The 24,263-nt window shown below is 40.2% G+C and overlaps 2 protein-coding genes across 6 annotated transcripts in view; both read left to right on the top strand.

Moving 5' to 3' along the window:
* Nucleotides 1–9,747, top strand: part of LOC108256870 (adhesion G protein-coupled receptor E2) — a 53,231-nt gene extending 43,484 nt beyond the window's left edge. For all 5 annotated transcript variants that reach the window (XM_047150607.2, XM_047150605.2, XM_017454094.3 and 2 more), the window contains exons 7-19: nt 35–78; nt 309–392; nt 1,274–1,427; nt 1,556–1,672; nt 2,868–3,055; nt 4,042–4,206; nt 4,329–4,523; nt 5,842–6,059; nt 6,316–6,382; nt 6,515–6,606; nt 6,837–7,005; nt 7,240–7,335; nt 7,937–9,747. In XM_047150607.2, the coding sequence (XP_047006563.1) occupies nt 35–78; nt 309–392; nt 1,274–1,427; nt 1,556–1,672; nt 2,868–3,055; nt 4,042–4,206; nt 4,329–4,523; nt 5,842–6,059; nt 6,316–6,382; nt 6,515–6,606; nt 6,837–7,005; nt 7,240–7,335; nt 7,937–7,978 (1,631 nt within the window). In that variant the 3' untranslated portion in view covers nt 7,979–9,747. The remainder of the gene's footprint in view (nt 1–34; nt 79–308; nt 393–1,273; nt 1,428–1,555; nt 1,673–2,867; nt 3,056–4,041; nt 4,207–4,328; nt 4,524–5,841; nt 6,060–6,315; nt 6,383–6,514; nt 6,607–6,836; nt 7,006–7,239; nt 7,336–7,936) is intronic.
* Nucleotides 9,748–18,266: 8,519 nt separating this feature from the next.
* Nucleotides 18,267–21,945, top strand: ptger1c (prostaglandin E receptor 1c (subtype EP1)). Its single transcript, XM_017454051.3, has 2 exons — nt 18,267–19,122; nt 21,676–21,945. The coding sequence occupies exons 1-2, from the start codon at nt 18,277–18,279 to the stop codon at nt 21,922–21,924; spliced, it is 1,095 nt and encodes a 364-aa protein (XP_017309540.2). The 5' UTR covers nt 18,267–18,276; the 3' UTR covers nt 21,925–21,945.
* The last annotated feature ends 2,318 nt before the right edge of the window (nt 21,946–24,263 follow it).

Here is a 24,263-nt window from a genome sequence, read left to right as displayed (position 1 = left end):
CATGTTATCTCTAAAACATGTGTTTTCTCTGTAGAACTGGACTGTAACAGACTTCACAGTGGAAGCCTATCTGGGCAGGTATGTGAAATAAAATTAAAACGTGCCACACAGAAGTAGACGGGTTTCCCTTTTGAATTTGGTTTTCAATATTTCACCAAGATTGGTGTCTTGGGCTTGGTCATAGAATTGAACAAAAGCGAATGATTCTGAGACGATCTTCCACGAACAACCGCACCGAATCTCTGTAGTGCTTAACGAATAAGAACCTCACGCTTATCGTTTACCTCCTCTGTCTGACGTCACCACAGATCGATTCCGAGCTGAAGCAGATTCTGACAGAGTTGAGTAGCACATGCAAGCAAAAGGGAGCGACTGGAGAGGCCATGTTACAGGTAACCGTGCACAATAATCTATTCCACTTTCAGGTGGAAATAAAGACAAATTAATTTCAACCAACACCATTTATATGCTATTAATCCATACACTAGGTCTACATACAGAAAATCATTCAGTAATTGTGTTTATTTTAGTAGCACTGATTGCATTGATTACATTTCCCAGCAGCGAATTGGTATCACTGTTTTTGTTGTTGTTGTTGTTGTTTTTTTTGTTCTAAGGAATTAAACACTTGCTATTATAGGCATGCTATTATAGGTGAATGATCAGTGAAACGGTCATGTGATGATTCTTAACGCACTTATTGCACTGTGAAAATTGCTAGTAATTATTTATTTAAAGAAACTAAAGAAAGACATGTCAGGCCTTTCAGCCATTTTTAGTTACATTTAACATAAATTACACTGTACGACATCAACACAAAAAAAATCTAGATCCCGCTGTCTGCTTTAAACAGGAGGTCCCGCTCTTTCTTTTGAAATGAATGAGACAGAAATGTCCGCTTGTTACCGAGAACCCGCACACGAGAGTGCATACGTCCTCAGTCCCGAAGACTTTCCCATGATGTCTGATACAAAGCTCTGACCCTGCGGACTCATTCCATAAATGCTCACGGAAAACTTCACCATATTAACAATTAGAGACGTTTTTTCCATCTGTTTCCTATAGAAACAAGAGCATTCTGTATTAAAACAAAGCTCATTTGATTTGAGTTGCAGCTGGAACTACTTTCAGAGATGTGGGTATAGAAAATGAATCAGTTCTTAGTGTAAACACAGTCATATAGAGTAATGGTGGCTCAGTGGTTAAGGCTTTAGGTTACTAATCATCAGAAGGTTATATCCTCACCGTCTCTGTCTTTCTCTCGGTCTCATAGATTCTCACTGAGGCTTTAGAAGGCTTTCTTTCAAGAGCGCCTTTAACAGATAACAAGATCATTACAGCACTGTTTGAAGTGGTTGAAAACACACTGCCGCTGATTGGACAGCTGCTGGTTAGGAGCTATATCAACCAATCATCTCCTTACACACGTAAGAGACTTAAAGCAGCCGTCAGACTCCATACACACTCACCTCACCCATTAGATCACCATTTACTGTGGCATCTTTCATGATATAATATTAATTTATTATAATATATACTGATATTTATTCCGCAGGAGTCGAGATGGTGACCCAAAGAAGACCGACCGCCCCACGTGGTCCATTTTCTTTGTCCACAAACGATGTGCAATTCACCAGCCACTGGGAAACAGCAACGGGAGATTCATACCTGGGTACTAATCACCTCATTGATTTGTATTTCTTTATGAATAATATGTCGAGTTTTGACCAAGAGGAACGGATCGGTTCTCGGCATACACTCGATCGCATGTCTGACTTACGCAGTTCACAGATCAAACTCAAACACGGATCTGCTGAATGAAAGAAGTGCGAAAGGATTCACTGACTCAATTCCAGGGAGAAAGTCTGGCATAGACGTAGCTCCTCTGTTCGAACATCATGAAGTCTGTTGGCTGTGGATGGAAGGCAATTTATTGTTTTGCTTCTTTGCGATTGCAACTTAGCGATTTGTTCAAAAAGTCCGAATCATTTGCGAATGAAATATGGCAACCCTAAGAGTAAAATAAAATACTATCCCCTCCGAAACTATTGGAACGGCATGGCAAATTCATTGTTTTTGCTGTAGACTGAAGACATTTGGGTTTGAGATCAAAAGATGGATATGACTTGAGAGTTTAAGATTTCTGCTTTTATTTCCTGGTATTTACATCAGACAGCTCTCTGATCTTCATGTTGGCTTATCCTTTGTAACAACAACTGGAGTCTTTACAGTTCAAAATGAAGGCTAAAACCAGGAGTAGAAGCTCAGAGCTGTTTATTGTTTAAACAATCAATCTAACAGGACAAACCTGGGTAACATACATAACATACATCTTTCAGTCACATCTTCCAGTATTTTTGCTCACCTAAAAATTGGGTGGTCTGACATAAAAGCTTCCATGTTGTATGTTGTTTAACACATCTCGCTGTAAATATCAGGAAATAACAGCTGAAATCCTGAACATCCCGTATCCATCTTTTGATCTTGAACCCAAATGTCTTCGTTGTATAGCACAAACTAATTAATTGGCCGTGCTGTTCCAATAATTTTGGAGGGGACTGTACTGTTTTATACTCATACCTGCACACACACACACACCCACACACACACACACACACAAACTGTACCTGTCATCAGGTGAATCCTCAAGTGTATGACAGGCCTTTGATATGAATCCGGTGTCATTTTCCAAAACAGAGAAGAAACCCAGAAGAAAACGAAAAAGAAATGGATCCATTCGGTATCTTGACACATATTGTAATAGTTTGAATGCTAGAAAATGTGACCCTTGTTTGATAATGAACAGAACAGAGTGGTACAGACTGTATCGGCTCTCACGCTGCCTGCTTGTGCTCATCGTCAAACAGGATTTACCTCTGCGTCCCTGTTCGAGTACAAGAGTTTTGGAAGTGCACACATCAACAGCTCAGACAGTGGGGGAAAAATCTCCGCAGGTCAATACCAGCTCAACTCCAAAGTAGTGACGATAGCAGTCACAAACCCAAACACGGCTCATCTGGAGAAACCGATCACGCTCAACTTCTCTCACCTGCAGGTACCACACTGACAGCGATATTCTAATAGGGGAATCATATGCCACCGATTATTTTTGTGTCTTCACGATGACTTTCTAGCTTTCTTAAACATTTGGATTTTATAATTTGATGCAGGTCGTTAATGTGAACAACAAACGTTCTTGTTATTTATCCCTGAATACACACATTTAATACGTACACTCACTTACGGGGACAACAGACAAAACTTAAGAGACAAAACTTAGCATGGTATTTACTAGGGGGAATTCAAAAATCATAGCAGATGTCTGAAACGTGGGTCAAAGAACAGGTAGACAACAACAACAACAAAAAAAGGGCAAATTCAAGAACCAAGTCAAAAAAATAGGCATGAATAAAAGAAATAAATCAAATCGGGGCTCGGAAATTAATGATACAAGAATGCACAGTAAAGCAAGGGACAGAAACAAGAGAACACAGAACAGGTGAACACATTAGGTTAATCAACCAATGGCATAACAGGGGTGGAGACAGAAATAAAACAGAAACAAAAGCACACGGCAAAGTAAACAAAAACAGCATGAGAGCAGTGTTCGGCATGTTTTGGGAAAATCGTTTCAGGAAACTTGCTGGTTAATTTACTGAGCAGTCATTTAAAAAAAATAAACCTTCTTATTAATAAAACTTGGTATTATTTTGTCCTCGACTGGCTAAAAAGTTCTTCTACAAATTTAATACCTGCCCCTTGGTCATACTAATTAGCATATCCAATCTCCAGGCTTAGTAGGCTCGTTAAATCACACTGCATGTGCAAAAGAACTCAATTTGCCTTGACACCGTATTTTACACGTTTAGATAGAAATGCCCCAAATCACTTATTCATTAAAGCAACTTGCATCTTTTAAAAATAAATAAATGAATAAATAAATAAATATCATGTTTGCATGTGATGACACTATACATACGTGAACGCTGATTGATTCAGGCCCTCTGTATGAAATGACCCTTTTAAATCGTACTCTGGCAGGAAGCGGTGAGGAGTATATCCTGTGTGTTCTGGGACTCGAAGCTGGAAGGTGGAGCGTGGTCTACTCAAGGATGCAGTGTGGTCCAGTCCAGCACCTATAACACCGTCTGCTCATGCTCACACCTCAGCAGCTTCGCTGTGCTAATGGCGCTCTATGAGATGGAGGTGGGTGGTCATAAAGAAACGTTGGGGAAAGTGTTAAACTGTTTGGTCGTCATAAAGAACCTCAATGCTGATATGTATCTGCATCAGTGTTTTTTCATTTTCCATCTATGTCCTTGCCATAGAATGTGTTTGAGCTACAGCTGATCACCTGGATTGGACTCTCCCTGTCTCTAATCTGCCTCCTCATCTGCATACTGACCTTCTGGCTGGTCCGTGCCATCCAAAGCACCCGCACCACCATCCACCTGCACCTCTGCATCAGCCTCTTCCTCGCAGACTTCATCTTCCTCGTCGGCATCAGCCAAACGGACAACAAGGTACCGTAATACTGAGCCGGTGTACCGAGAGCTTTCTGGTTGAAAAACATCATGGATTTCAATTCAAGTAAATAAAAGATCCAGTTTAAAACCAAGTTTAAAGTAATATTCAGAATTTCTTATTGGTATTAGAAACGTGCTCTTGTGGTTTAAGTGGAATTCTAAAAGGGAACTTGGTAAAGAAACTGATGTCAGATCTTAATCACTCAAATTTTACGTAAAGGCCATGGGAAATCTTTCCAAATGGTCCAAAAAAAAAAACAGTAGGGGTAATAACAGAAGTGAAACAGACCAACTCATCATAAGACAGGCAGAAGTAAAGCTATAGTTTTATTCAGATTACATTTTAAATAAACAAAACGTGCTTGAGTGCAGAAGTGGGGAAAAAATAAAACTTGCTACTATTTCACAATTTATCTGGACAGAATGAATTGTAGTTCCTAATTCAATACGGCTGTATCAAAACGGGCGAAAGATATCTAATATCTGGTCAAAGACAAAGCGTGGATATTCAAGGTATCAGGGAATATTTATATCACAACTTATATAATTTAGATTTTTTTTTTATTAAAGTGCACCTATTATGTTTTTTCAGATATTCCCTTTCATGTAATGTGTTATAGAGCTGTTTGTGAATGTAAAAAGTCTGCAAAGTTTCAAAAATCAAAGCGCACGACAAACGGAGTTATCGACTCCCAAAAGAAGGAATCGATTCTGAACAGCTGAATCGACTCGTTAGTGATTCCAGACTTTACTTCTTGTACTAATCTACGTAGGTTTGTAACAAAAAAGCCCCGCCTCTGGTCTTCATCGGCTGCTCGCTGACAGCGGTAGACCAATCACGAGAGGCTGGGACGTCTGACCAATCGGAGCAGAGTATGCTCTCTGAAAGGAGGAGTTTAGAATGAATCCTTTAGAACGGATCATTTAATGAGTCGTTTGTGACACGGGGGGGTGGGGGGGGGGTGAAGGGGGAGTTCGGGGTAATGCTGCAATTTAGATTATGAGCACGTTAAAGTGTTTTTTCACCTCGGATGCGTGTAAATCTATTGTATGAGAACTTTAAAACCAAATTAGGCACGTTTCAAAACCATAATAGGTGCGCTTTAATTATAACTATTTAGCCATACAACTTAGTGTCCATTGTGCTGTTTGGGATGCAGTCCAGATTCTCTAAATGTGTATTGATTTGTGAGATGAATCCACGCAGTACAGCATAAACCATATTACAAAATGTTCTTCCATCATTATATTCCTCAAAAAAAGTAAGTTCCTCAAAACAAGCTAACCTCCCCTGCTGTATCTGCTCGTACTCCAGGTGGGATGTGGGGTGGTGGCGGGTCTGCTGCACTTCTTCTTCCTCGCTGTGTTCTGCTGGATGTGTCTGGAGGGCGTGCAGCTTTTCCGCATGGTGGTGCTGGTGTTCCACACCACTCTGAGTCGTGGCTACCTGATGGCCGCCGGTTACGGAGTCCCCGCCCTCATCATTATCGTATCAGCCAGCGTCAATTACAGCGGATATGGCACATCACGCTAGTGAGTTTTGAGCAGCAAAATCAAGCATTTTTTCGAAATCCTGTACGGACTGCTTAATTTACAAATTAAAGTGTCATATAAAGACAAAGATTTCCAATATAAATGCAAGTTTTTGTTCGAAATTCTTGTCTGTGGTAATCACACATACATTGCAATACTGATTCAGTAAACAGACATTAGGTTGAGAAAACACTGGAGTATTTCTTTAATACTACTTAAAGTCACTGATGAACTGTTGCATGTTTCCGTTGCATAGCTGTTGGCTCAGTCTGGAGAACGGTTTCATCTGGAGCTTCTTCGGCCCTGTTTGTGTCATAATCGTTGTAAGTACTGAAATCATTGCGAGTTGACTCTGGTGTGAATTGTATTTTTATAATTTAAAAAAAAAAAAAAAATTCTTATTATTTGTTGTTATCTGAATAATATCTCGTTATTATTTTGTCCGACTATGCCAGGTGAATGCAGTCTTCTTTCTGATAACAGTATCGAGGTTGGCGCAGAAATTCAACTCCCTCAACCCTGACTTAAGCAACCTGAAAAAAATCAGGTAAGGGTTTCCCCCTCGTTAACCTAGATTATTATTACTTTTTTAAAATAGTAACATTAAGGTTTCTAAGATATAAATATGCGTGTGGATACATGTACGTAAATGTATATTTGGCATGTCCTACCATATAGTTGTAATCTCTTATTTTTACCGTGACCCCTTTTAACAGGATCTGTGTATTAGCTGCGTATAAGCTGTGTATAACGCTTGTTCTCTGTCTCCCCCTACAGGACATTCACAATCACTGCCATTGCTCAGCTGTGTGTGCTCGGCACCATGTGGATCTTTGGCTGTTTTCAGTTTGATGAAGGAACGTTGGTCATGTCCTACATCTTCACTATCCTCAACAGCTTGCAGGGGGTGCTGGTGTTCATCATGCACTGTCTGCTCTCCAAACAGGTCTGTCCATTTATCTTGCGCTTTAAAATGAGATCTCGATGAAATGTAACGAAGGGGTTACGGCTTGTGAGTCACGGTTGAATACGCCGTGTTTCAGAAACAGAAACGGAAAACTTCTGAAAAACTCTTGGGATTTTCACTCTTTTTGCACGAACAGACGTATCATTTGCATATATTACATCCAGCAGCCTCACAATTCCACCATGCCTATGAAATCCTTTCTTCTGTCATTAGGTGAGAGACGAGTACATCCGATTCCTGACCTGTCTGACTATAAAACAGAAGAGGTCATACTCCGAGTTCAGCACAAACCAGTCCAGCAAATCCCAGGTACAGTCCCTTTTAAAATCAGCCTTAATAACGTTTATACAGAATTTGTAATGCAGAATCATGGGGAGGTAAATAAATAAAGAACAAGATCATACACCGAATGAAAAATACTCCTTCAATCCCAACTGGGTCGTTTTTTTAAAATAAACGAATAAGACAGATTATTAGCGTTTACCCCCTTTTTTAAACTAATATGACAAAGCAGAGGACATTTAATTTCCATTTAGTTATCAACCATAAAATATTTCCCTCGAAGCCAAAAAATGATAGATATACTAACTCTTCTGAAATAGCCTATATATAAAGGCAGTCTTTCAAAGCTTGAATTAAATGTGTATTTCATTTTCTAGCTAGCTAACGAGTGAAATTATTGAGTGCAGCGCCAAGTTTGGCAGCGTTATCGAGACAAGACAGACTCTCGTATCTGTGCGCCGTGTTCCTGGATGAAGAGGGCAATTTCTCAGCACAGACAATGCTCTATTAGAGGGCCCGGTTTGAGATAATGCTCAGCTGAGAGCTTTGAATGAGGTGGCATGAATGAAAAAAAGTGTTTGTTCTAATCCAAATGGCAAATAAACTCTCTGGCTTTCTGGCTCCACAGGTGACCAAAAGCGTTCAGACCACAGGAGAGTTGCCCCTCTGAAGCGTACACACCTCGGGCAGCGCTACCTCGTGCGCGCCTTGGCCGAATTCACTGCGATGATGCTCACGTTCAGCACAAGCTCATCTGTTGAATTAGCTGCTTTCTGATTCTGCTGTTGTGTGTTGTTGTTTTGTTACAGAAAAACCCCTGCAAGTACAAATCCAAGTCGAGTCTGACGTTAGCAGATCGCAAGTCTAATTAACCTCAGGCTCAATTTGTAGTGCAAGTCAGTACAAAACAATATTCTGCTCCTCAAGTCCTGCTCTGGTTCCGGTGATGTAGGTTGCAGAAGCATACTACACACAAGGACTTACTGTTACTGTTGATTATTTTCCTATTGCAGCATGGTAAAGTGCTTTATTCCTCTAATTCAGCAGCAAATTGTCAATGACTACAATATTTCATTTATTAACGAATAACACGTCAGCGTGTTTCATTTATTAACGAATAACACGTCATTTAACGTCGAGGAAGATCTACGAAACAAGTTAGTAAGTTAATATAGCAGCTATAAACATTCGTTCCCTCACAACTTTCGTTTCACGTTTTGATGCACGTTTTGATGTCGTCACGTGACGCATCACGGCCCGAGTCTGCAGAAAATCTGCCGTCGTTTTGAAAAATTGACAGAAACTCCTCCGAATATCGCGGCGTTTCCTTGATTTCGCAATTCATTTAAAATCCTGGAGCGACTGCATATAGAGCGTCTGCCATACAGGTCTTTGTATATGTTGTTACTATAAACAATAAGGCATTCAAGTAATCAACACCGTCCGACCAATCAGAATTGAGAGCTCGACGAGCATGCAAAAAAATGAAATATTTATTTACAGAGCGTAGTTACGAAAGGTTACAATAAATCACAGGACCGGAGTGCTCGATCACAGATACGTGCCTCAAATTGATCAGCACACTGTGTGTGTGTGTGTGTGTGTGTGTGTGTGTGTGTGTGTGTGTGTGTGTGTGTGTGTGTGTGTGTGTGTGTGTGTGTGTGCGTGCTGCAGGAAAGACCAACAGTCTACAATTACAATCAAGCAAATAAGGATCGACCTCATACGATCGCTTTCAAACGTCTTTAAAGAGATACGAAAAGAAAAACACCTTTCTGTCTCCAGAGCGCATCACTACTGAACCTCAGTAGTACTGACTGAATCAGTTTAGTGATGGTGAAAGTTGTTTTAGCTTAAAAGCAACAGATTAAAGAGTTGAAATGAGGAATGGAACGTCTTCATTAGTATTAGAACATTTCCGAACATTATTAGTGTCCCAGGCTTAATTTCAAAGGGTAGATGCAGGCCACAATGTAAAACCCTTAGCAAATGTATTTATAAGTGGGTGTATTTTTTTTTATGATGTACACAATTTTAAATGAATTTTAAATGAATTTATTGTAATATTTAATGCTGAGCTTTAATTATTTGAAAGCTACTTTGGTATACTTTTTTTTATGCAATACTGTTAGAATGAATGCTAAGAATAATACTTCTGATCTATAAAACACAGCTTTCAAGGATTTAATTTTATATTGTTATTAAAATATTCTGTTTGAATATTGCAATGTAAATGATTACCTATCTGGTGTTATGGCACTTTATTGCGAGAGGAATGAAAATGAATGTATGAGCTGGTGGTAGCTTCAGGTGTAATGTAAAGACATGTTTCTAGCTGCATTTTATCAGGTACATTTTGTTCCATTCCGCTCTCCTTCAAACAAAAATAAATAATATGCTTTAAAAAAAATAAAAATTAGAAAAAACCTCTGCAGTGCACAGCTGTTACCATCCTGACTGTAATATTGTGAGTTCAAATCCATTTTCTTTTTAATAATGTTTTTTATCCCGTTTATATGAAAGGAGGAAAGGTAACTCTTGCTTCCTCTGAGATGTGAAACTACTGCGTCTAACGACACGAGTTCTCAACATTTTTTACCTCATTTTCAAGTCGCAAATTTCTCACGGTTTTTTTCTAGAAGGCTAGTAATTACGAGCGTTGAAAATCACAATGCATTGTTGTGGAAAAAAAAAAGATTAGGTACCTTTCATGTTTAAAGATTCAAATTGTGTGCAATTAAAAATCTCTCATTTACATTAAAGAGGTTAGGGATTTACAAGTGCCCCCCCCCCCCCTCCCCCCCTCATTTACTGATGCTTTTATGAATCACTGTGTGTAGGCACTTAAAACCTGTAGCATTATGCACTTACCACATCTAATCGGATGACTGGGCTTGTGCAACACACTACAGCTTATTGATGTAAATCTCAGCTTTTGCATCCAACCTGGATCACTATTTTGATTTGATGCCCAAGGACATTGACCCTGATTCACCTTCATCTTCCTGACTAGCAGAGCCCCTTCCTTTAACATTCATAATTACGTACTGGATAAGCAGCAGTGTGAAGCAGCTGAGCAAAGTGGTACTACAAAACTGACTACTAAAGGCAGCCTAAATCAAGTCAGTGAGGTAAGCTTTCATTTTCGACATACTGTCAGCCACCACCGATAGAGATGGATACACTTCAGAGTCTTCAAGTAGAAACAGGTGAACGACTGTGGACACTAACATTAGGAAAGCTCAAAACACTCTTACCAATTCTTACCAATTTCTTTAGGGTACATTGGAAACACAACACGTCTGTCTTTAGTAAATCTCCTCAGTAATCACCTAATAAGAAAAGAATTCGAAGAGCTGCAGGATGGAGGCATGGATGAGCTTCTCAGCATCAATGGGAAATTAAGTGGTATGATAATGCCTAATGTTACCGGGACTGAGCTGAAGAAGCTGAGAAGTTAAGACCACCTGAAAGAGAAATAAAGGTAGCTCAGAGAGAATTTCGACAGCTTGAAAGTACAGCTGAGTCTGCCATGTACTAAGCCTTGATGTCTCACAACACAACAAGTAGCAACTGATCATACACTGGTTGATGCTCCAGCTCCATCACAGAGACAAATCGCACCAGTCATATGGCACAAAGAATTCAAAAATTCAGGCCTCATTGGTGAACCAGGTCAGAAGGACAGATTGTCGTTCTCAAGTCTTGCCCGTCAAATAGAGATTGAGAGCTACCTCGAGCAAGACATTATTGATTCGGTCAATCGAGCGATCACACCTCATGTTTCCAACATTAAGGAGAATCCTTCGTTCTCAGTATCAAGAGAAAAATGCCACAGAACTATACAAACAGCTCACTACAGAGGAACAGCGTGCTCACGAAACACCTCAAAGCTGTCTCATTCGTGTTCTTGATCTCAGACAGAAAATCCTGTTTGCTTCACGAGAAGATGAGTCTGGCTTAAAATATCACCCAGCTCTAGTCCAAAACATGTTCCTTCATACCGTACTGACTGGCTTACAGAATGACCGCATTCAGAGTGACCTCCAGCCGTTCCTGTCTGACCCCACCATTTCAGATGAAGTGTTGTCGGAGAGATTAAATGTCGCTTGTACCCATATTTCCAATGAATGTTCGTTTTATGAATAATTTTAGTACAGTTAGTACTAGAGAAGTCTGTTTGGGTATCATTTATCTGAGATACCTACCTGACATCAGTCTGCTGTGTGAAAGAACTGTGTGAAAGAGTCTGAACCATTTGCGTTCATGTTGTTAGGATTTGCTCATTTCTTTACTTCTTTACATATTTGTATATTTATATATTTATTCCGAGCTAAGAACGCTGCATTTTCCTCATGGTTTTGAATACTGTGTTTAAATAAAGACAACACAGAGGACCACTTCTATAACACCTAACCCTTGTCTCTAACACTGTCATTTAATACTAAAGGGAGTACCACACAAGCACAAAAATCAACATGGTTTCATGCTTATAACAATGTATACAAAACAACAGCATAGCTTATGTTTTGAATGAATTAATCTTCAGTAAGTTCTATCCTGGTCATGAGACAATGGGTTAACTATTGATTGTCTTGGTGGAGAGGCATATATGCATAAAACAGGAAGCATATCAAAGTAGGACAGGAACAACTCTATATATGGTTTTCAGGAAGTCACTGGAATACGGGCAAATGGTATTCAGGGAGATAAAGGGAATGGGCAAATGGTGAGGGGCTTTATCTGTCTGTACACTTTCTTTGTTCCTGAGGGAACAGACAGGGAAGAGTATTCACATTAAATTTATCAGGCGGGAATACACCCTGGATGGGACACCACACACATACCCATTCACATATTCATTCACACCTAGTTGCAATGTAACACAGCCAATCCATCTATCATCATGTTTTTGGTAGGTTGGAAGAAACCAGAGAAACCCACATGGACAAGAGAACATATGAAACTCTGCACAGACCTTTACCCAACTGGACCTGTAAGCGGTCAACCATATTGCCTTTGCTGGCTAAACTCCATAAAAACTCAATTTGGGATCTGAAATGGCAAGGTCAGACTGATACTGATGAGTAGAGACTGGAGAATGAAGGACAGTCCCTTCACAAACTATTTGAACGGCAATGCCAATTGGTTTGTTTGTGCGATGTGGGTTTAGGATTGAGTCGAGAGTTTAGGATTTCAGATTTTATTTCCTGGTATTTACATCTAGATGTGTTAAACAACATAAAGACCGCCCAATTTTTAGGTGAGCAAAAGTATAGGAACAGATAGATTCTGAAGTAAATTAAAGTAAATAACACAATATTTGGTTGTATGTCCCTTGTTTGCAACAACCGCATCAAGTTTGTGACTCACTGACGTCACCAAATTGTTGGTTTCTTCTTTTGGGTTGCTTTCCCAGGCTTTTCCATGGGGCAGTGGTAGTTCAGTGGTTAAGATGCTGAACTACTGCTCAGAAGGTTGTCAGTTTAAATCCCAGCACTGCCCAGCTTCCACTGCTGGGCCCTTGAGCAAGGTCCATAACCTTCAACTGTTGTATAAATGAGATAAATGCAAGTCGCTCTGGAAAAGGGAATCTGCCCTATACCTTTTTCAGATGTTGTTTGTTTGGGGGCTGGATGCATGCACAACTGGGTTCAGGTCTGGTGACTTGGTCAGTCTAAACCCCTCCACTCCCCCCCCCCCCCCCCCCCCCATCTAGTCCTTTGTTCATCCCGATTAATTTGGATGCATTTCTGTGTAAATTGGCAGACAAAATGTTCCTGTAAACTTCTGAATTCATTCTGCTGCTACCATCATGAGTTACATCATCAATAAAGATTAGTGAGTCTGTTCCAGAAGCAGCCATACAAGCCCAAGTCATGACACTACCTCCATCATGTTTCACACATGAGCTTGTATGTTTCTGATCATGAGTAGATCCTTTCTTTCTCCACACTTTGGTCTTTCCAGGACTTTGGTAAAGGTTAATCTTGTTTCCAGAACTTTTGTGGCTCAGAAAAACCTAAAAACAACAGTCAGAGACATCACCAAGAACATCCACAGGGCAGGGGTGAAGGTATCACAATCCACCATTCAAAGAAGACTTTGAGAGCAGAGCAGCCATACCACATGATGTAAACCACCCATCAGAAAGCCAAACTGGAATTCGCATAGAAACACAGAGGTGCCCTGTGGAGGTTATTGGTGATGTCACTGAATGTTGTTTGTAGGTTTTTCTTCACAACTCTCACAATGTTTCTGCCATCAGCTGTTGTTGTTTTCCTCGCCTGACCCATTCAGTGAAAAGTGCGAAACATGCAATGACTATTATACTGTCTATTATTAATAAATGCTAGTACTAGTTTTGAGTCCCATTGCATGTTTGAATCAGAGATGAGTTCATCTGATTGCAGAACTACAAGTATTTCTTTCTCTAGAGCAAAAATGAATCGAATTGAGTCGAAGAGTCAAATCTAACACCCCTAGCTGGAGAGTCTAATTCGAATCCAGATTTAATGTAGTCGAGTCCAAGTCAAATTCAGTGTTTTTAGCGCTATGTTGGTTGTATATTAATTAACTTACATACTGAAACTGAATCTTGTAGTATTCCTGTATAAGCTACATAACAATCTGATCTTGGTGTTTTTGCAAATGAAGGTTGAAGTTAGCTGTGGTATTCCTCTTACATTATAGATGCAGTCCTTCCCATTTTTTCCCTTTATTTAATTGCTCTCGAATCTAAATGAGACAACGTTCTTGGCCATCATGATGGAGCAATCAAAGATGTGCCAGTACTGTCATCCAGCACAAGGGTTTGTGCACTTTTTAGGGTGCATTCAAAGATATAAGGCTTTCGTATTGACTGTGAATTACCGTAGTAGAACTCAGTTATTTGAGTCAGAGATCAGAGAATAAGAATGGGAGACACCATTCAGTATATTAGTGACTCGTGTCAGATTCAAGTCACGGATCTGAGATGCGAGTCCTTATCTCTGCTGCTCACATTAATGTCACTCCCTTGCAGTCTGATGTAGAGCAAAAGATACAGATGCGCATGGTTCCTTGTCTCGATTTCTTATCAGGGCACTCGATTGAAAGACTGAAAGACTGTGTTGGAGATAAAGAAGCAGACTGGGAGAAGGTGTCGCAAAATAGAGAAAGGGAGGGACAAAGAGAGAATGTGGACAGTGCACAGAAATTACAAAAAAGGAGGTGGGTTTGGAAAGAGAGAGAGAGAGAGAGAGAGAGAGAGAGAGAGAGAGAATGAGAGATTACTACAGAGAAAGTGACTGGGTGAGGCAAAGACATTGGTCAAATCAGTGAGTCTGTAGTCTGGAACATTAGCACAGAGGATGAGGCAATGCTGCAAAACAGAAGGAATCAACTCTGATGAACTGACCCCAGCACCTGGGTGAGTGACGAACCTCGACTCTTATCATTCTTTTCTGTTATACAATGTCTGCATGACAGATGCTTAATATGCAAATAAACTATGCAAAAACTTCTAATTAATTTCTTTCTCATCACGTGAATGCTTTGGGTTCATCATGACACCACTGAGCTCTTGCTGACGTGTGTTAATATGGATGCATATTTCTGCTCAGGTTCATTATCAGAATTAACTGAACAAGGAGTGGCTTTTCTATCCTCAGCATCCAGAGCGTGGGTCTCCCTTCCATACTGATCAGTTTTGTTTTGATTTTTTATTTTTTTTTAATTGATCACCAGCAGTATATTGTTGTGCGCGAAGCCCAGTGTCTAATATTCATGATTGTCTTCCTCTAGAGCAACAGAGGAGTCATTACTGACTGTACACAGGATGTTTACTGCGTTTAACTAAACATCCTGCAGGTACACACCGTATACCTCCGAAGAAAAGATGATCCAATTTCCAGTTTCCTGTGCCAATTATTCCTCTTCTGCTGTGGCAGATTGTTCAGTACACTGCTGACGAAGAGTAAAAAAGTCAAAGTGAAAAAAACAGTAACAACGAAGGACGCATAACAAGGCAGTAGAGAGAGGGAACGAGAGAAAAGTCCTCTGCATATCACAGTATGTCTCGTTTAAAAAAAAGCTGAGCTGATTGATTATTCATTCTCTCAGGATTTCATTTTCAGTCATTGTGCTGCAGCCTGTCTTTTTGGACAGTGCTGGGGAGGAGGGAAGTAGGCTGACACTGTTATTCCGGATATGAAAAAAAAAAAAAAACCCTTATATCGGTGTGTGTGTGTGAAAGTCTGAAAGTCCAAAAAATCACCCTCATGGGATATCTCTGTTCATCTGATAGTGTAGAAGCCCTTGCAGAGTTTCTGTTGGCTAATATTTAAAGTGCACCTATTATGGTTTTTCAAATATTCCCTTTCATGTAGTGTGTGTTAGACCTGTTTGTGAACGTAAAAAGTCTGCAAAGTTTCAAAAATCAAAGCGCACGACAAACGGAGTTATCGACTCCCAAAAGAAGGAATCGATTCTGAACAGCTGAAATGACTCGTTAGTGATACCAGACTTTACTTCCTGTACTAACGTATGTAGGTTTGTAACAATAATCCCCGTCTCTGGTCTTCATCGGCTGCTCGCTGACAGCGGTAGACCAATCACAACAGGCTGGGACGTCTGACCAATCAGAGCAGAGAATGAAAAGAGGAGTCCGAAAGGAGGAGTTTAGAATGAATCATTTAGAACGGATCATTTAACGAGTCGTTAGTGACCCGGGGGGGAGAAAATGCTGCAGTTTAAATCATGAGCACATTAAAGTGTTTTTTAACCTTGGATGCATATAAATCTATTTTATGAGACCTTTAAAACTAAATTAGGTATGTTTCAAATCCGTAATAGGTGCGCTTTAAATAACACCGGCCTGCTGGTCCTGGCTGCTCAAAAATAGCTGACACTGTGATATTAAAACATGACAAATGGATATAATGTTTGTCTATCATTTTGATCTGGTTACAACCTGTTCTTGATTTAATTAAATAAGCACGACTCATTATTCACTTGTGTAAGAGGCTGATAAAATTCAAATAGTGCCTTTAGACCTCCTACTCTAATATTAATTGGCTTTTGTTTGATTTTCCACATCAGTGCTTTGATGTGCGTTCATTTTTCTGACATGTCAAAGTCTTTTGACACAATGACACAATTTCTCTGCAACACGATAAGCTGCATTTTTGCTTCTTATTAAATGAAAGTGAAAAAGGGATCATTTAATGAGTGAGAGAAAAACAGAGGATGTTCCACAATAATAAAGGTAACTGTATACAGTGGTGCATGAAAGCTTGTAAATTTTCTACATTTGGGCATAAATATGACATCAAAACATCAACACCAACTAAACAAATGAGGCAAAAATATGATAGTCATTTATTTATTGAGGAAAATGATCCAATATTACATACCAGATGAAGCAAAACAGTCCCAAACCATGACACTACCACCACCATGTTTCACAGATGGGATCAGGTTCTTATGCTGGAATGCAGTGTTTTCCTTTCTCCAAACAGAACGCTTCTCATTTAAACCAAAAAGTACTATTATGGTCTCATCCGTCCACAAAACATTGTTCCTATAGTCTTCTGGCTCGTCCACATGATCTTTAGCAAATGCAGACAAACAGCAATGTTCTTTTTGGAGAGCAGTGACTTTCTCCTTGCGACCCTCCCATGCACACCGTTGTTCAGTGTTCTCCTGATGGTGGATTCATGAACGTTAACATTAGCCAATGTGAGGGAGACCTTAAGTTTCTCAGAAGTTACCCTGGGTTCCTTTGTGACCTCGCAGACTATTACACGTCTCGCTCGAGGAGTGATCTTTGTTAGTAGACCACCCCTGGTGTGACTATGGTCTTGAATTTCCTCCACAATCTGCCTGACTGCGGATCGGTGGAGTCCAAACTCTTTGGAGATGGTTTTGTAACCTTTTCCAGCCTAATAAGCTTCAACAACACTTTTTCTGCGGTCCTCAGATCATTAAGCCGACATCTAGACATATTTACAAATGTTGTGCTTACAGTGGTCTTATTCTATTCGCAGATAATGGTCGCACCACTCAACCCCCACTCCATTCGACCCCCCCCCCCCCAATCCTCCCCCATTCCATCACTTCCCTTTCCATTTCCCAATTTACTCGTTTGCTGTGGAGTGGCGATTCATCACAAAATGTATTCTTTCCTCAGGCTTGGTTAAATTATGTTTTTTTGTTGTTGTTTTTTTAAAATACAACTGAAAACAACATTTCATAAATATGTGCAAAAATAAAAAGTGCACTTTCAGTCACTGTGAGAATAAACAGAACATGTATGATCAGGCTGGACAGGAGAGAAGTGTGACGATCGGGAGAGAAAGCTACAGAGTAAAATGATGACGTCGAAGCTGCAGGAAAGACGCAGAACAAATGAGTTGTCTAAATTCATTCAATTCACTGGAGATTAAGGGACAATTCACAGTGGACTGATGAACATGAAATGCACTTGAACGAGGATTGCTATACGTGAATTGTTATGAGGGCAAAATCTAATGCAAATGCTCATCATGTCAAGCTGAGCGGAGAACATCAGGACATTATCTGGAGCAGCGTGACACTTCGAACATAAAAAGGACAAGCTGCGCCTAGCTATCTGAAAAATGTGTGATTTCAGCATACTGCCATTGGTTAAAGGAGATTATTCTGAATATATTGTGTGCATTATGATGAGAATGTAATATTTGCGGCATATTTGTGCATAGGGGGCTCTATTCATCCAGCAACAGGTTTTATTCTGATCATGTCTGCACTCAATCGAAGGTTGAAGAGGTCAAGTGAAAGTCTGCTGCTGTGATGTTAACAGGTTCAGACGTAATGCAGTGACTCACTGTGTTAAAAAAAAACTAATTTTTAATCGACTCTTCTTTTTCCAGGTGGTGCACATCTGGCCTCAAACGCTCCGACGATTGTCCCAACATGGATTTTGTCTTTAGCGCCTCCATTCCTACCATGTGTCAAGACTTTAACCTGTCGTTCTTCTGCCAGCGTGAGCCGAACTCCACGTCGCCGTTTCCTCTCAACCCTCCAAACTTTGCGATGTCCTACTTCACCATGACCTTCGGGATCCTCTCTAACCTAATCGGCCTGGCCATCGTCTCCGCATCCTACACCCGCTTCCACCACCGAGCGAAGACGCCATTTCTGCTGCTCGCAGCCACTCTTCTTATGAGCGACCTGGCAGGACATTTGGTCACCGGCGCATTCGCTTTGCACCTCCATCTCGGAAGAGTCAAGAGGCAACGAGTAGCAAGCAGGGAGGCAAGCGAACCCCCTCAGGTTTTCTGCAAACTTTTCGGTGCCTGCATGGTCTTCTTTGGCTTGACTCCTCTCCTCCTGGGTAGCGCCATGGCCGTGGAGCGGTGCATGGGCATCAGGCAGCCACTCCAGCACTCTGCTGTGGCCACCACGGCCCATATTCGCCACTGTGTCCTCCTGCTCATCACCATGGCCTTTACTTTAGCAGCGCTCCCCTTGTTCAATGTGGGTACCTACGCACCTCAGTTTCCTGGTACCTGGTGTTTCCTTCCTGTACACGGTGCTCTCTCGAGTGCTGACGCCGGCCTGGCATTGGCCTTCTCGAGCCTGGGCCTGGCAGCTCTAACAGTCTCTGTACTATGTAATGCTGTGAGTGGGCTGACGTTGCTGCAGGCCAGGTTTAACAACCAAGGAGGAAAACTGACCGCCTCCAGGAGACGCAGATCGTCTATGTCATCTGGGCATTTGCTGGATGTGGAGATGATGGTGCAGCTAGTGGTCATAACCGTGGTGTCCTCCGTCTGCTGGAGTCCCTTCCTCGTGAGTGGATAAATTAAAGAAGCCGTTTAGAATTTAACGTATTCACGTATACAGATAGCCTATGACTGGCGGGCTCATGTGAGCATTTTCAAATTGTTTTGTGTTTTCATGTGGATGGGGGATAAAGTGGTGCTTGAAAGTTTGTGAACCCTTTAGAATCTTCTATATTTCTGCATAAATATGGCCTAAAACATCATCATATTTTCACACAAAAGTAGACAGAGAACCCGATTAAACAAATGAGATTAAACAAATAAAATATTACACTTGGTCATTTATTTATTGAGGAAAATGATCCAATATTGCATATTTGTGAGAGGCAAAAGTACGTGAACCTCTGGGATTAGTCATTAGAGTCCGGTGTTTTCAATCAATGGGATGATGATCAGGCGTGAGTGAGCGCCCTGTTTTATTTAAAGAACAGGGATCTATCAGAGTCTGATCTTCACAACATGTTTGTGGAAGTGTATCATGACACGAACAAAAGAGATTTCTGAAGACCTCAGAAAAAGAGTTGTTGATGGTGGAGTTTTTTATGATTGTTGTGGCCAAAAATTTGCAGCGTTTGTTGTGTTTTTTGCAGAATACTGCTTGAATTGACAAAATTGCAATTCCACAAAATTATTTTGCACGGTATCTCACAGTGACGTTTGTTGGTAAATGAGACCTTAGTAGAGCGCTGCACTCAGGTTCGATGAACGTAAATCGAAGAGGGCTTTGGCTGAATGCGCATTGGTGTGATGACACATGGTGTGTCTTGGCCCAAATCTGCGGAAAATCTGCTGTAATTTTTAAAAATTGCAAGCTCCTCTTTATTTTGCAAAGTTTCCTTGATTTCACAATCGCAAAATCCTAGCGGGACTGGATGAGTCCAGAATAGAATTTTTTGGTTTAAATGAGAAACGTTATGTTTGGAGAATTGAAAACACAGCATTCCAGAACAAGAACCTTATCCCATCTGTGAAACATGGTGGTGGTAGTGTCATGGTTTGGGCCTGTTTTGCTGCATCTGGGCCAGGACGACTTGCCATCATTGATGGAACAATGACTTCTGAATTATACCAGCGAAAGAAAATGTCAGGACATCGGTCTGTGAACTGAATCTGAAGAGAAAGTGGGTCATGCAGCAAGACAACGAGCCTAAACACACAATTCATTCTACTAAAAATTGGTTAAAGAAGAATAAAGTTAATGTTTTGGAACGGCCGAGTCAAAGTCCTGACCTTAATCCAATAAAAATATTGTGGAAGGACCTGAAGCGAGCAGTTCCTGTGAGGAAACCCGCCAACATCCCAGAGTTGAAGCTGTTCTGTACTGAGGAACGGGCTGAAATTCCTCCAAGCCGATGTGCAGGACCGATCAACAGTTACCTCAAACGTTTATCTGCAGTGCACAGGGAGTCACACCAGATACTGACAGCAAAGGTTCACATACTTTTGCCCTCACAGAAATGTAATATTGGATCATTTTCCTCAATAAATAAATGACCAAGTGTAATATTGTTGTCTCATTTGTTCAATTGGGTTCTCTTTATCTACTCTAATTGTAGGACTTGTGTGAAAATATGATGATGTTTTAGGTCATATTTCTGCAGATATATAGAATATTCTAAAGGGTTCACAAAATTTCAAGCACCTCTGTATTTTCAAAATTCGAGGGGTAAAAAAAAAACACATTTTCATAAATATCCACATATGTGCGTGGACAAGGCACGGGGCTAATTGCTTTTCCCAAGCTGAGGCCAATAAAGATTATACTGATCCATTACTTATTCTTTGTAGTAGTTAGTAATATAAAGTATGTGGTATGTGAGAATTACTAATTAATATTAGTATTACTAATTACTATAACAAACAAAGACTGCTTCATATTTTTCAGTATTTCACATTTAATGTGTTCACGATTGTTCCATCTAATACTTAAAAACTATCAAAAAAGCACTTTTAAAAATGACAGGCCATCCCTTTAATCACCTAATAAAAAATTATAGAAACACTTTAAAATATGGAAAAATTGCCCCTTTAACCTTTATAATAAAAAACAGATTTTTTAAATTTACAGACTGCCCCTTTAATGCATCTAATAAAAAACAGATGTTTTAAATTTACAGACTGCCCCTTTAATGCATCTAATAAAAAAACAGATTTTTTTAAATTTACAGACTGCCCATTTAATGCATCTAATAAAAAAAAAAAATACAGAAACACTTTTAAAAAATGACTAACTGCCCCTTTAATGCATATAATAAATTAAAGAAGAGAAGCATATAAAAATCACACCCTGCCCTTTTAATACATTAATGCAAAATGCTCCTTTAAAAACATTTACAGGAAATAAACCATAACATGTGTGAAAAATGTAATGAGGTTTTAACACTTAGAAGAGAAGATCCCAATTAGTAAAAGCTACGCCAACTAAGTTATCATAGAAAAAAATTGAAAAATACAGCCTTTGCCAAGAGGTACTCTTGCGTGATGACTTTAAAGGAAAAAGACAGGAGCAAATGTAATAGATATTATTGTCATTGTGAATTTCTCATGTTCCCTTGCTCAGATTTACATCTCCATGTCAGTGAGACAGTTCTACCGAGGCGATACCGATCCAGACCCGCAGTATAAGCAGCTGCTGCTGCTGGGTTTGAGGATGGCATCCTGGAACCAGATCCTGGACCCGTGGGTGTACATCCTCCTGAGGCGGGCCGTGCTGCAGCGGGTGTGTGGAATGCTTTGGCCCAGCAGAGTCATTTTTAGCCACAGCAGCTCGTGCAGGAGTTCAGAGCGACCGGAAATCCATTTGCACTGACTTTACTCAATGTCACACATTGCTCACACAATGTCCGCAAGACTAACAGAAGGCTGTTAAAACCGCCAACGCGCCGCTGCATCATCGATTTGTTCCGATCGAGTTCCCGTACACAAGCCTTCTGCGAGGTTTATTTTCAAATGTCACACAATCCATGGAGCACCAATATGCATCAGATTTGTGTATAATGTACAAAGGACTGGAACCCAAAAAATGAGCTCTAATATTAACTGACTTCTGAAAGTTAAAGCGCCCTTATTATGCTTTCTCAAATATTACCTTTCATGTAGTGTGTTATAGAGCTGTTTGTGAATGTAAAAAGTCTGCAAAGTTTGTAAAAATCGAAGCGCACGACAAACGGAGTTACTGACTCCCAAAACAAGGAACCGATTCTGAATCCACAGCTGAAACGAGTCGTTAGTGAATCTAGACTTACTTCCTGTACTAACCTATGTAGGTTTGTAACAAAAAACCCCGCCTCTGTCTTCATCGGCTGCTCGCTGACAATGTGTACTTTGACCCACGGTGGACCTTGGATGCATGTAAACCTATTGTATGAGACCGTTCAAACAAAATTAGGCACTTTTATATAGCATAATAGGGGCACTTTAAATTGTTTATGAATTGTCTGTCTAAACATCAGTCGGCTCCAGAATTATTGGCACCCGTCATGAACACGAGCAAAAGTGAGTATATAGAAGGAACAGTCGAGGCATTCAGTGACATTTAATATTTTTAACACGATATCTTTTGAAAATAAATGTTTGGGGGTTTTTTGGTGGTGGTGGTGGGGTGGGGGACGGGGCACTAGATTGGAAACACACTATATTGGAAACACTGATTTTCTTGTATGTAATGTCTGAGGAATACATGTGTCATCAAATGTGCCATGTGTCATATGTGTGCCATTTAAAGAAATTCCTAGAAGAACTGTTTTCTGGCTGAACAAAGGGTTCTTCAAGGGTTCCTTAAACGTTCACAGCTTACTAAAAATCTCTACTTGGAATCCTTTCTGATAGGGAAACACTTTGTTGTAGAATTCCACATAGAACCATTCATGGACAACAGAAGAACCCTAACACTATGTTCACACTAGCAAACAACAAAGTGACAGGCAACAGCTCATTTCCAATGTACTCTAAGTAAGTGTGCGACATTTTCTACGTACATGTGCGAGCTGTGATTTCAGAGACAGCTGCTGAAAGCAACAAAAGTGACAGCGTGACAAGTGACATTTGAAATGAAGTGAGAAATCCAGACTTGGATTCCTTAGACCGATCCGATTAGCGCCTATTTGCTGTTTGACGCACAAAACTGTAAGAACCCCCTTCAGCATAACTGTGGTTTCATCTTATCCTGCCATATATGAACTCTCATGAAATGTGTATTGAGACATTAAGAAGAAAAATAAATTGTGGAAGGTGGCAGCAGAGAGCTCGTTGGTGCCTCTAGTGGACGGACATAGCTAGTACAGATAGCCTGCTTAGCTAATCTGTCAGCAAAACTAGTATATGTAAAAAATGTTTGGCAAAAACAAAACAAAAAATGCTGGACAGGCCACGCCCACAGATGACACCGATTAGCGGTTGCTACAAACCCACACTAGAATTGACACGAGCGAATGTACGTGTGAACATAGGGTTAAGATTATAATTTTTCCAACTGTGTGAAAACTTTTGATCTTTATATATAAAATTTTCATTCTGCCCATTCTCATAACGGTTGCCATCATTTTGCCGTTACTACAATACTACAATCTGTCTTTAATGTTTTGTTCAGTATTAAACAATTGTGTGAACAATTTTAGGCTTATGGTATGTTTGATTTATTTATTTATTTATTTATTTAATGGAAGCCCTTAGAGGCCATGCATGATTATTTTTCTTCTTTCTTGTTTTCTTGTGATCTCGCCATAAAAAAAAAAAAGTTGTTCTCTCAAAATGTAATTTTATCACGAGAAAATATTGCGCCTCATCAACGGGACTGGTGTTGCGTGCACGTGGGCGTCTTCGCCATCGCCATCCCCATCATAAATTTAATAACTGCCTGCTCTAGAGATGGACTTTGTCTCCGCATTAAGACAGAGGGATGCCCCCTAATGTGGAAGTCATCAATCACTGACAGACATATTAGAGTAATTTCAGCTTGAGTGAGTCCCTGATCTAAGCAAAAACGAATTTGTTCATCCCTGATGCAGCGTGATTGCGCTAAGATTTTGCAATAAAAAAAAACAACAACATGGTGTTACATGGCGTACTCAAGAAAAATTAAGTAGCGATCACCAGAAAACAAATTTTCTTAAGTCCAGATCATGAAGAAAAAAAAAATTGTCACGTAGA

Source organism: Ictalurus punctatus, chromosome 24, assembly GCF_001660625.3.
Source record: "Ictalurus punctatus breed USDA103 chromosome 24, Coco_2.0, whole genome shotgun sequence".
NCBI lineage: Eukaryota > Metazoa > Chordata > Actinopteri > Siluriformes > Ictaluridae > Ictalurus > Ictalurus punctatus.
This window is presented reverse-complemented; position numbering and strand designations above follow the sequence as displayed.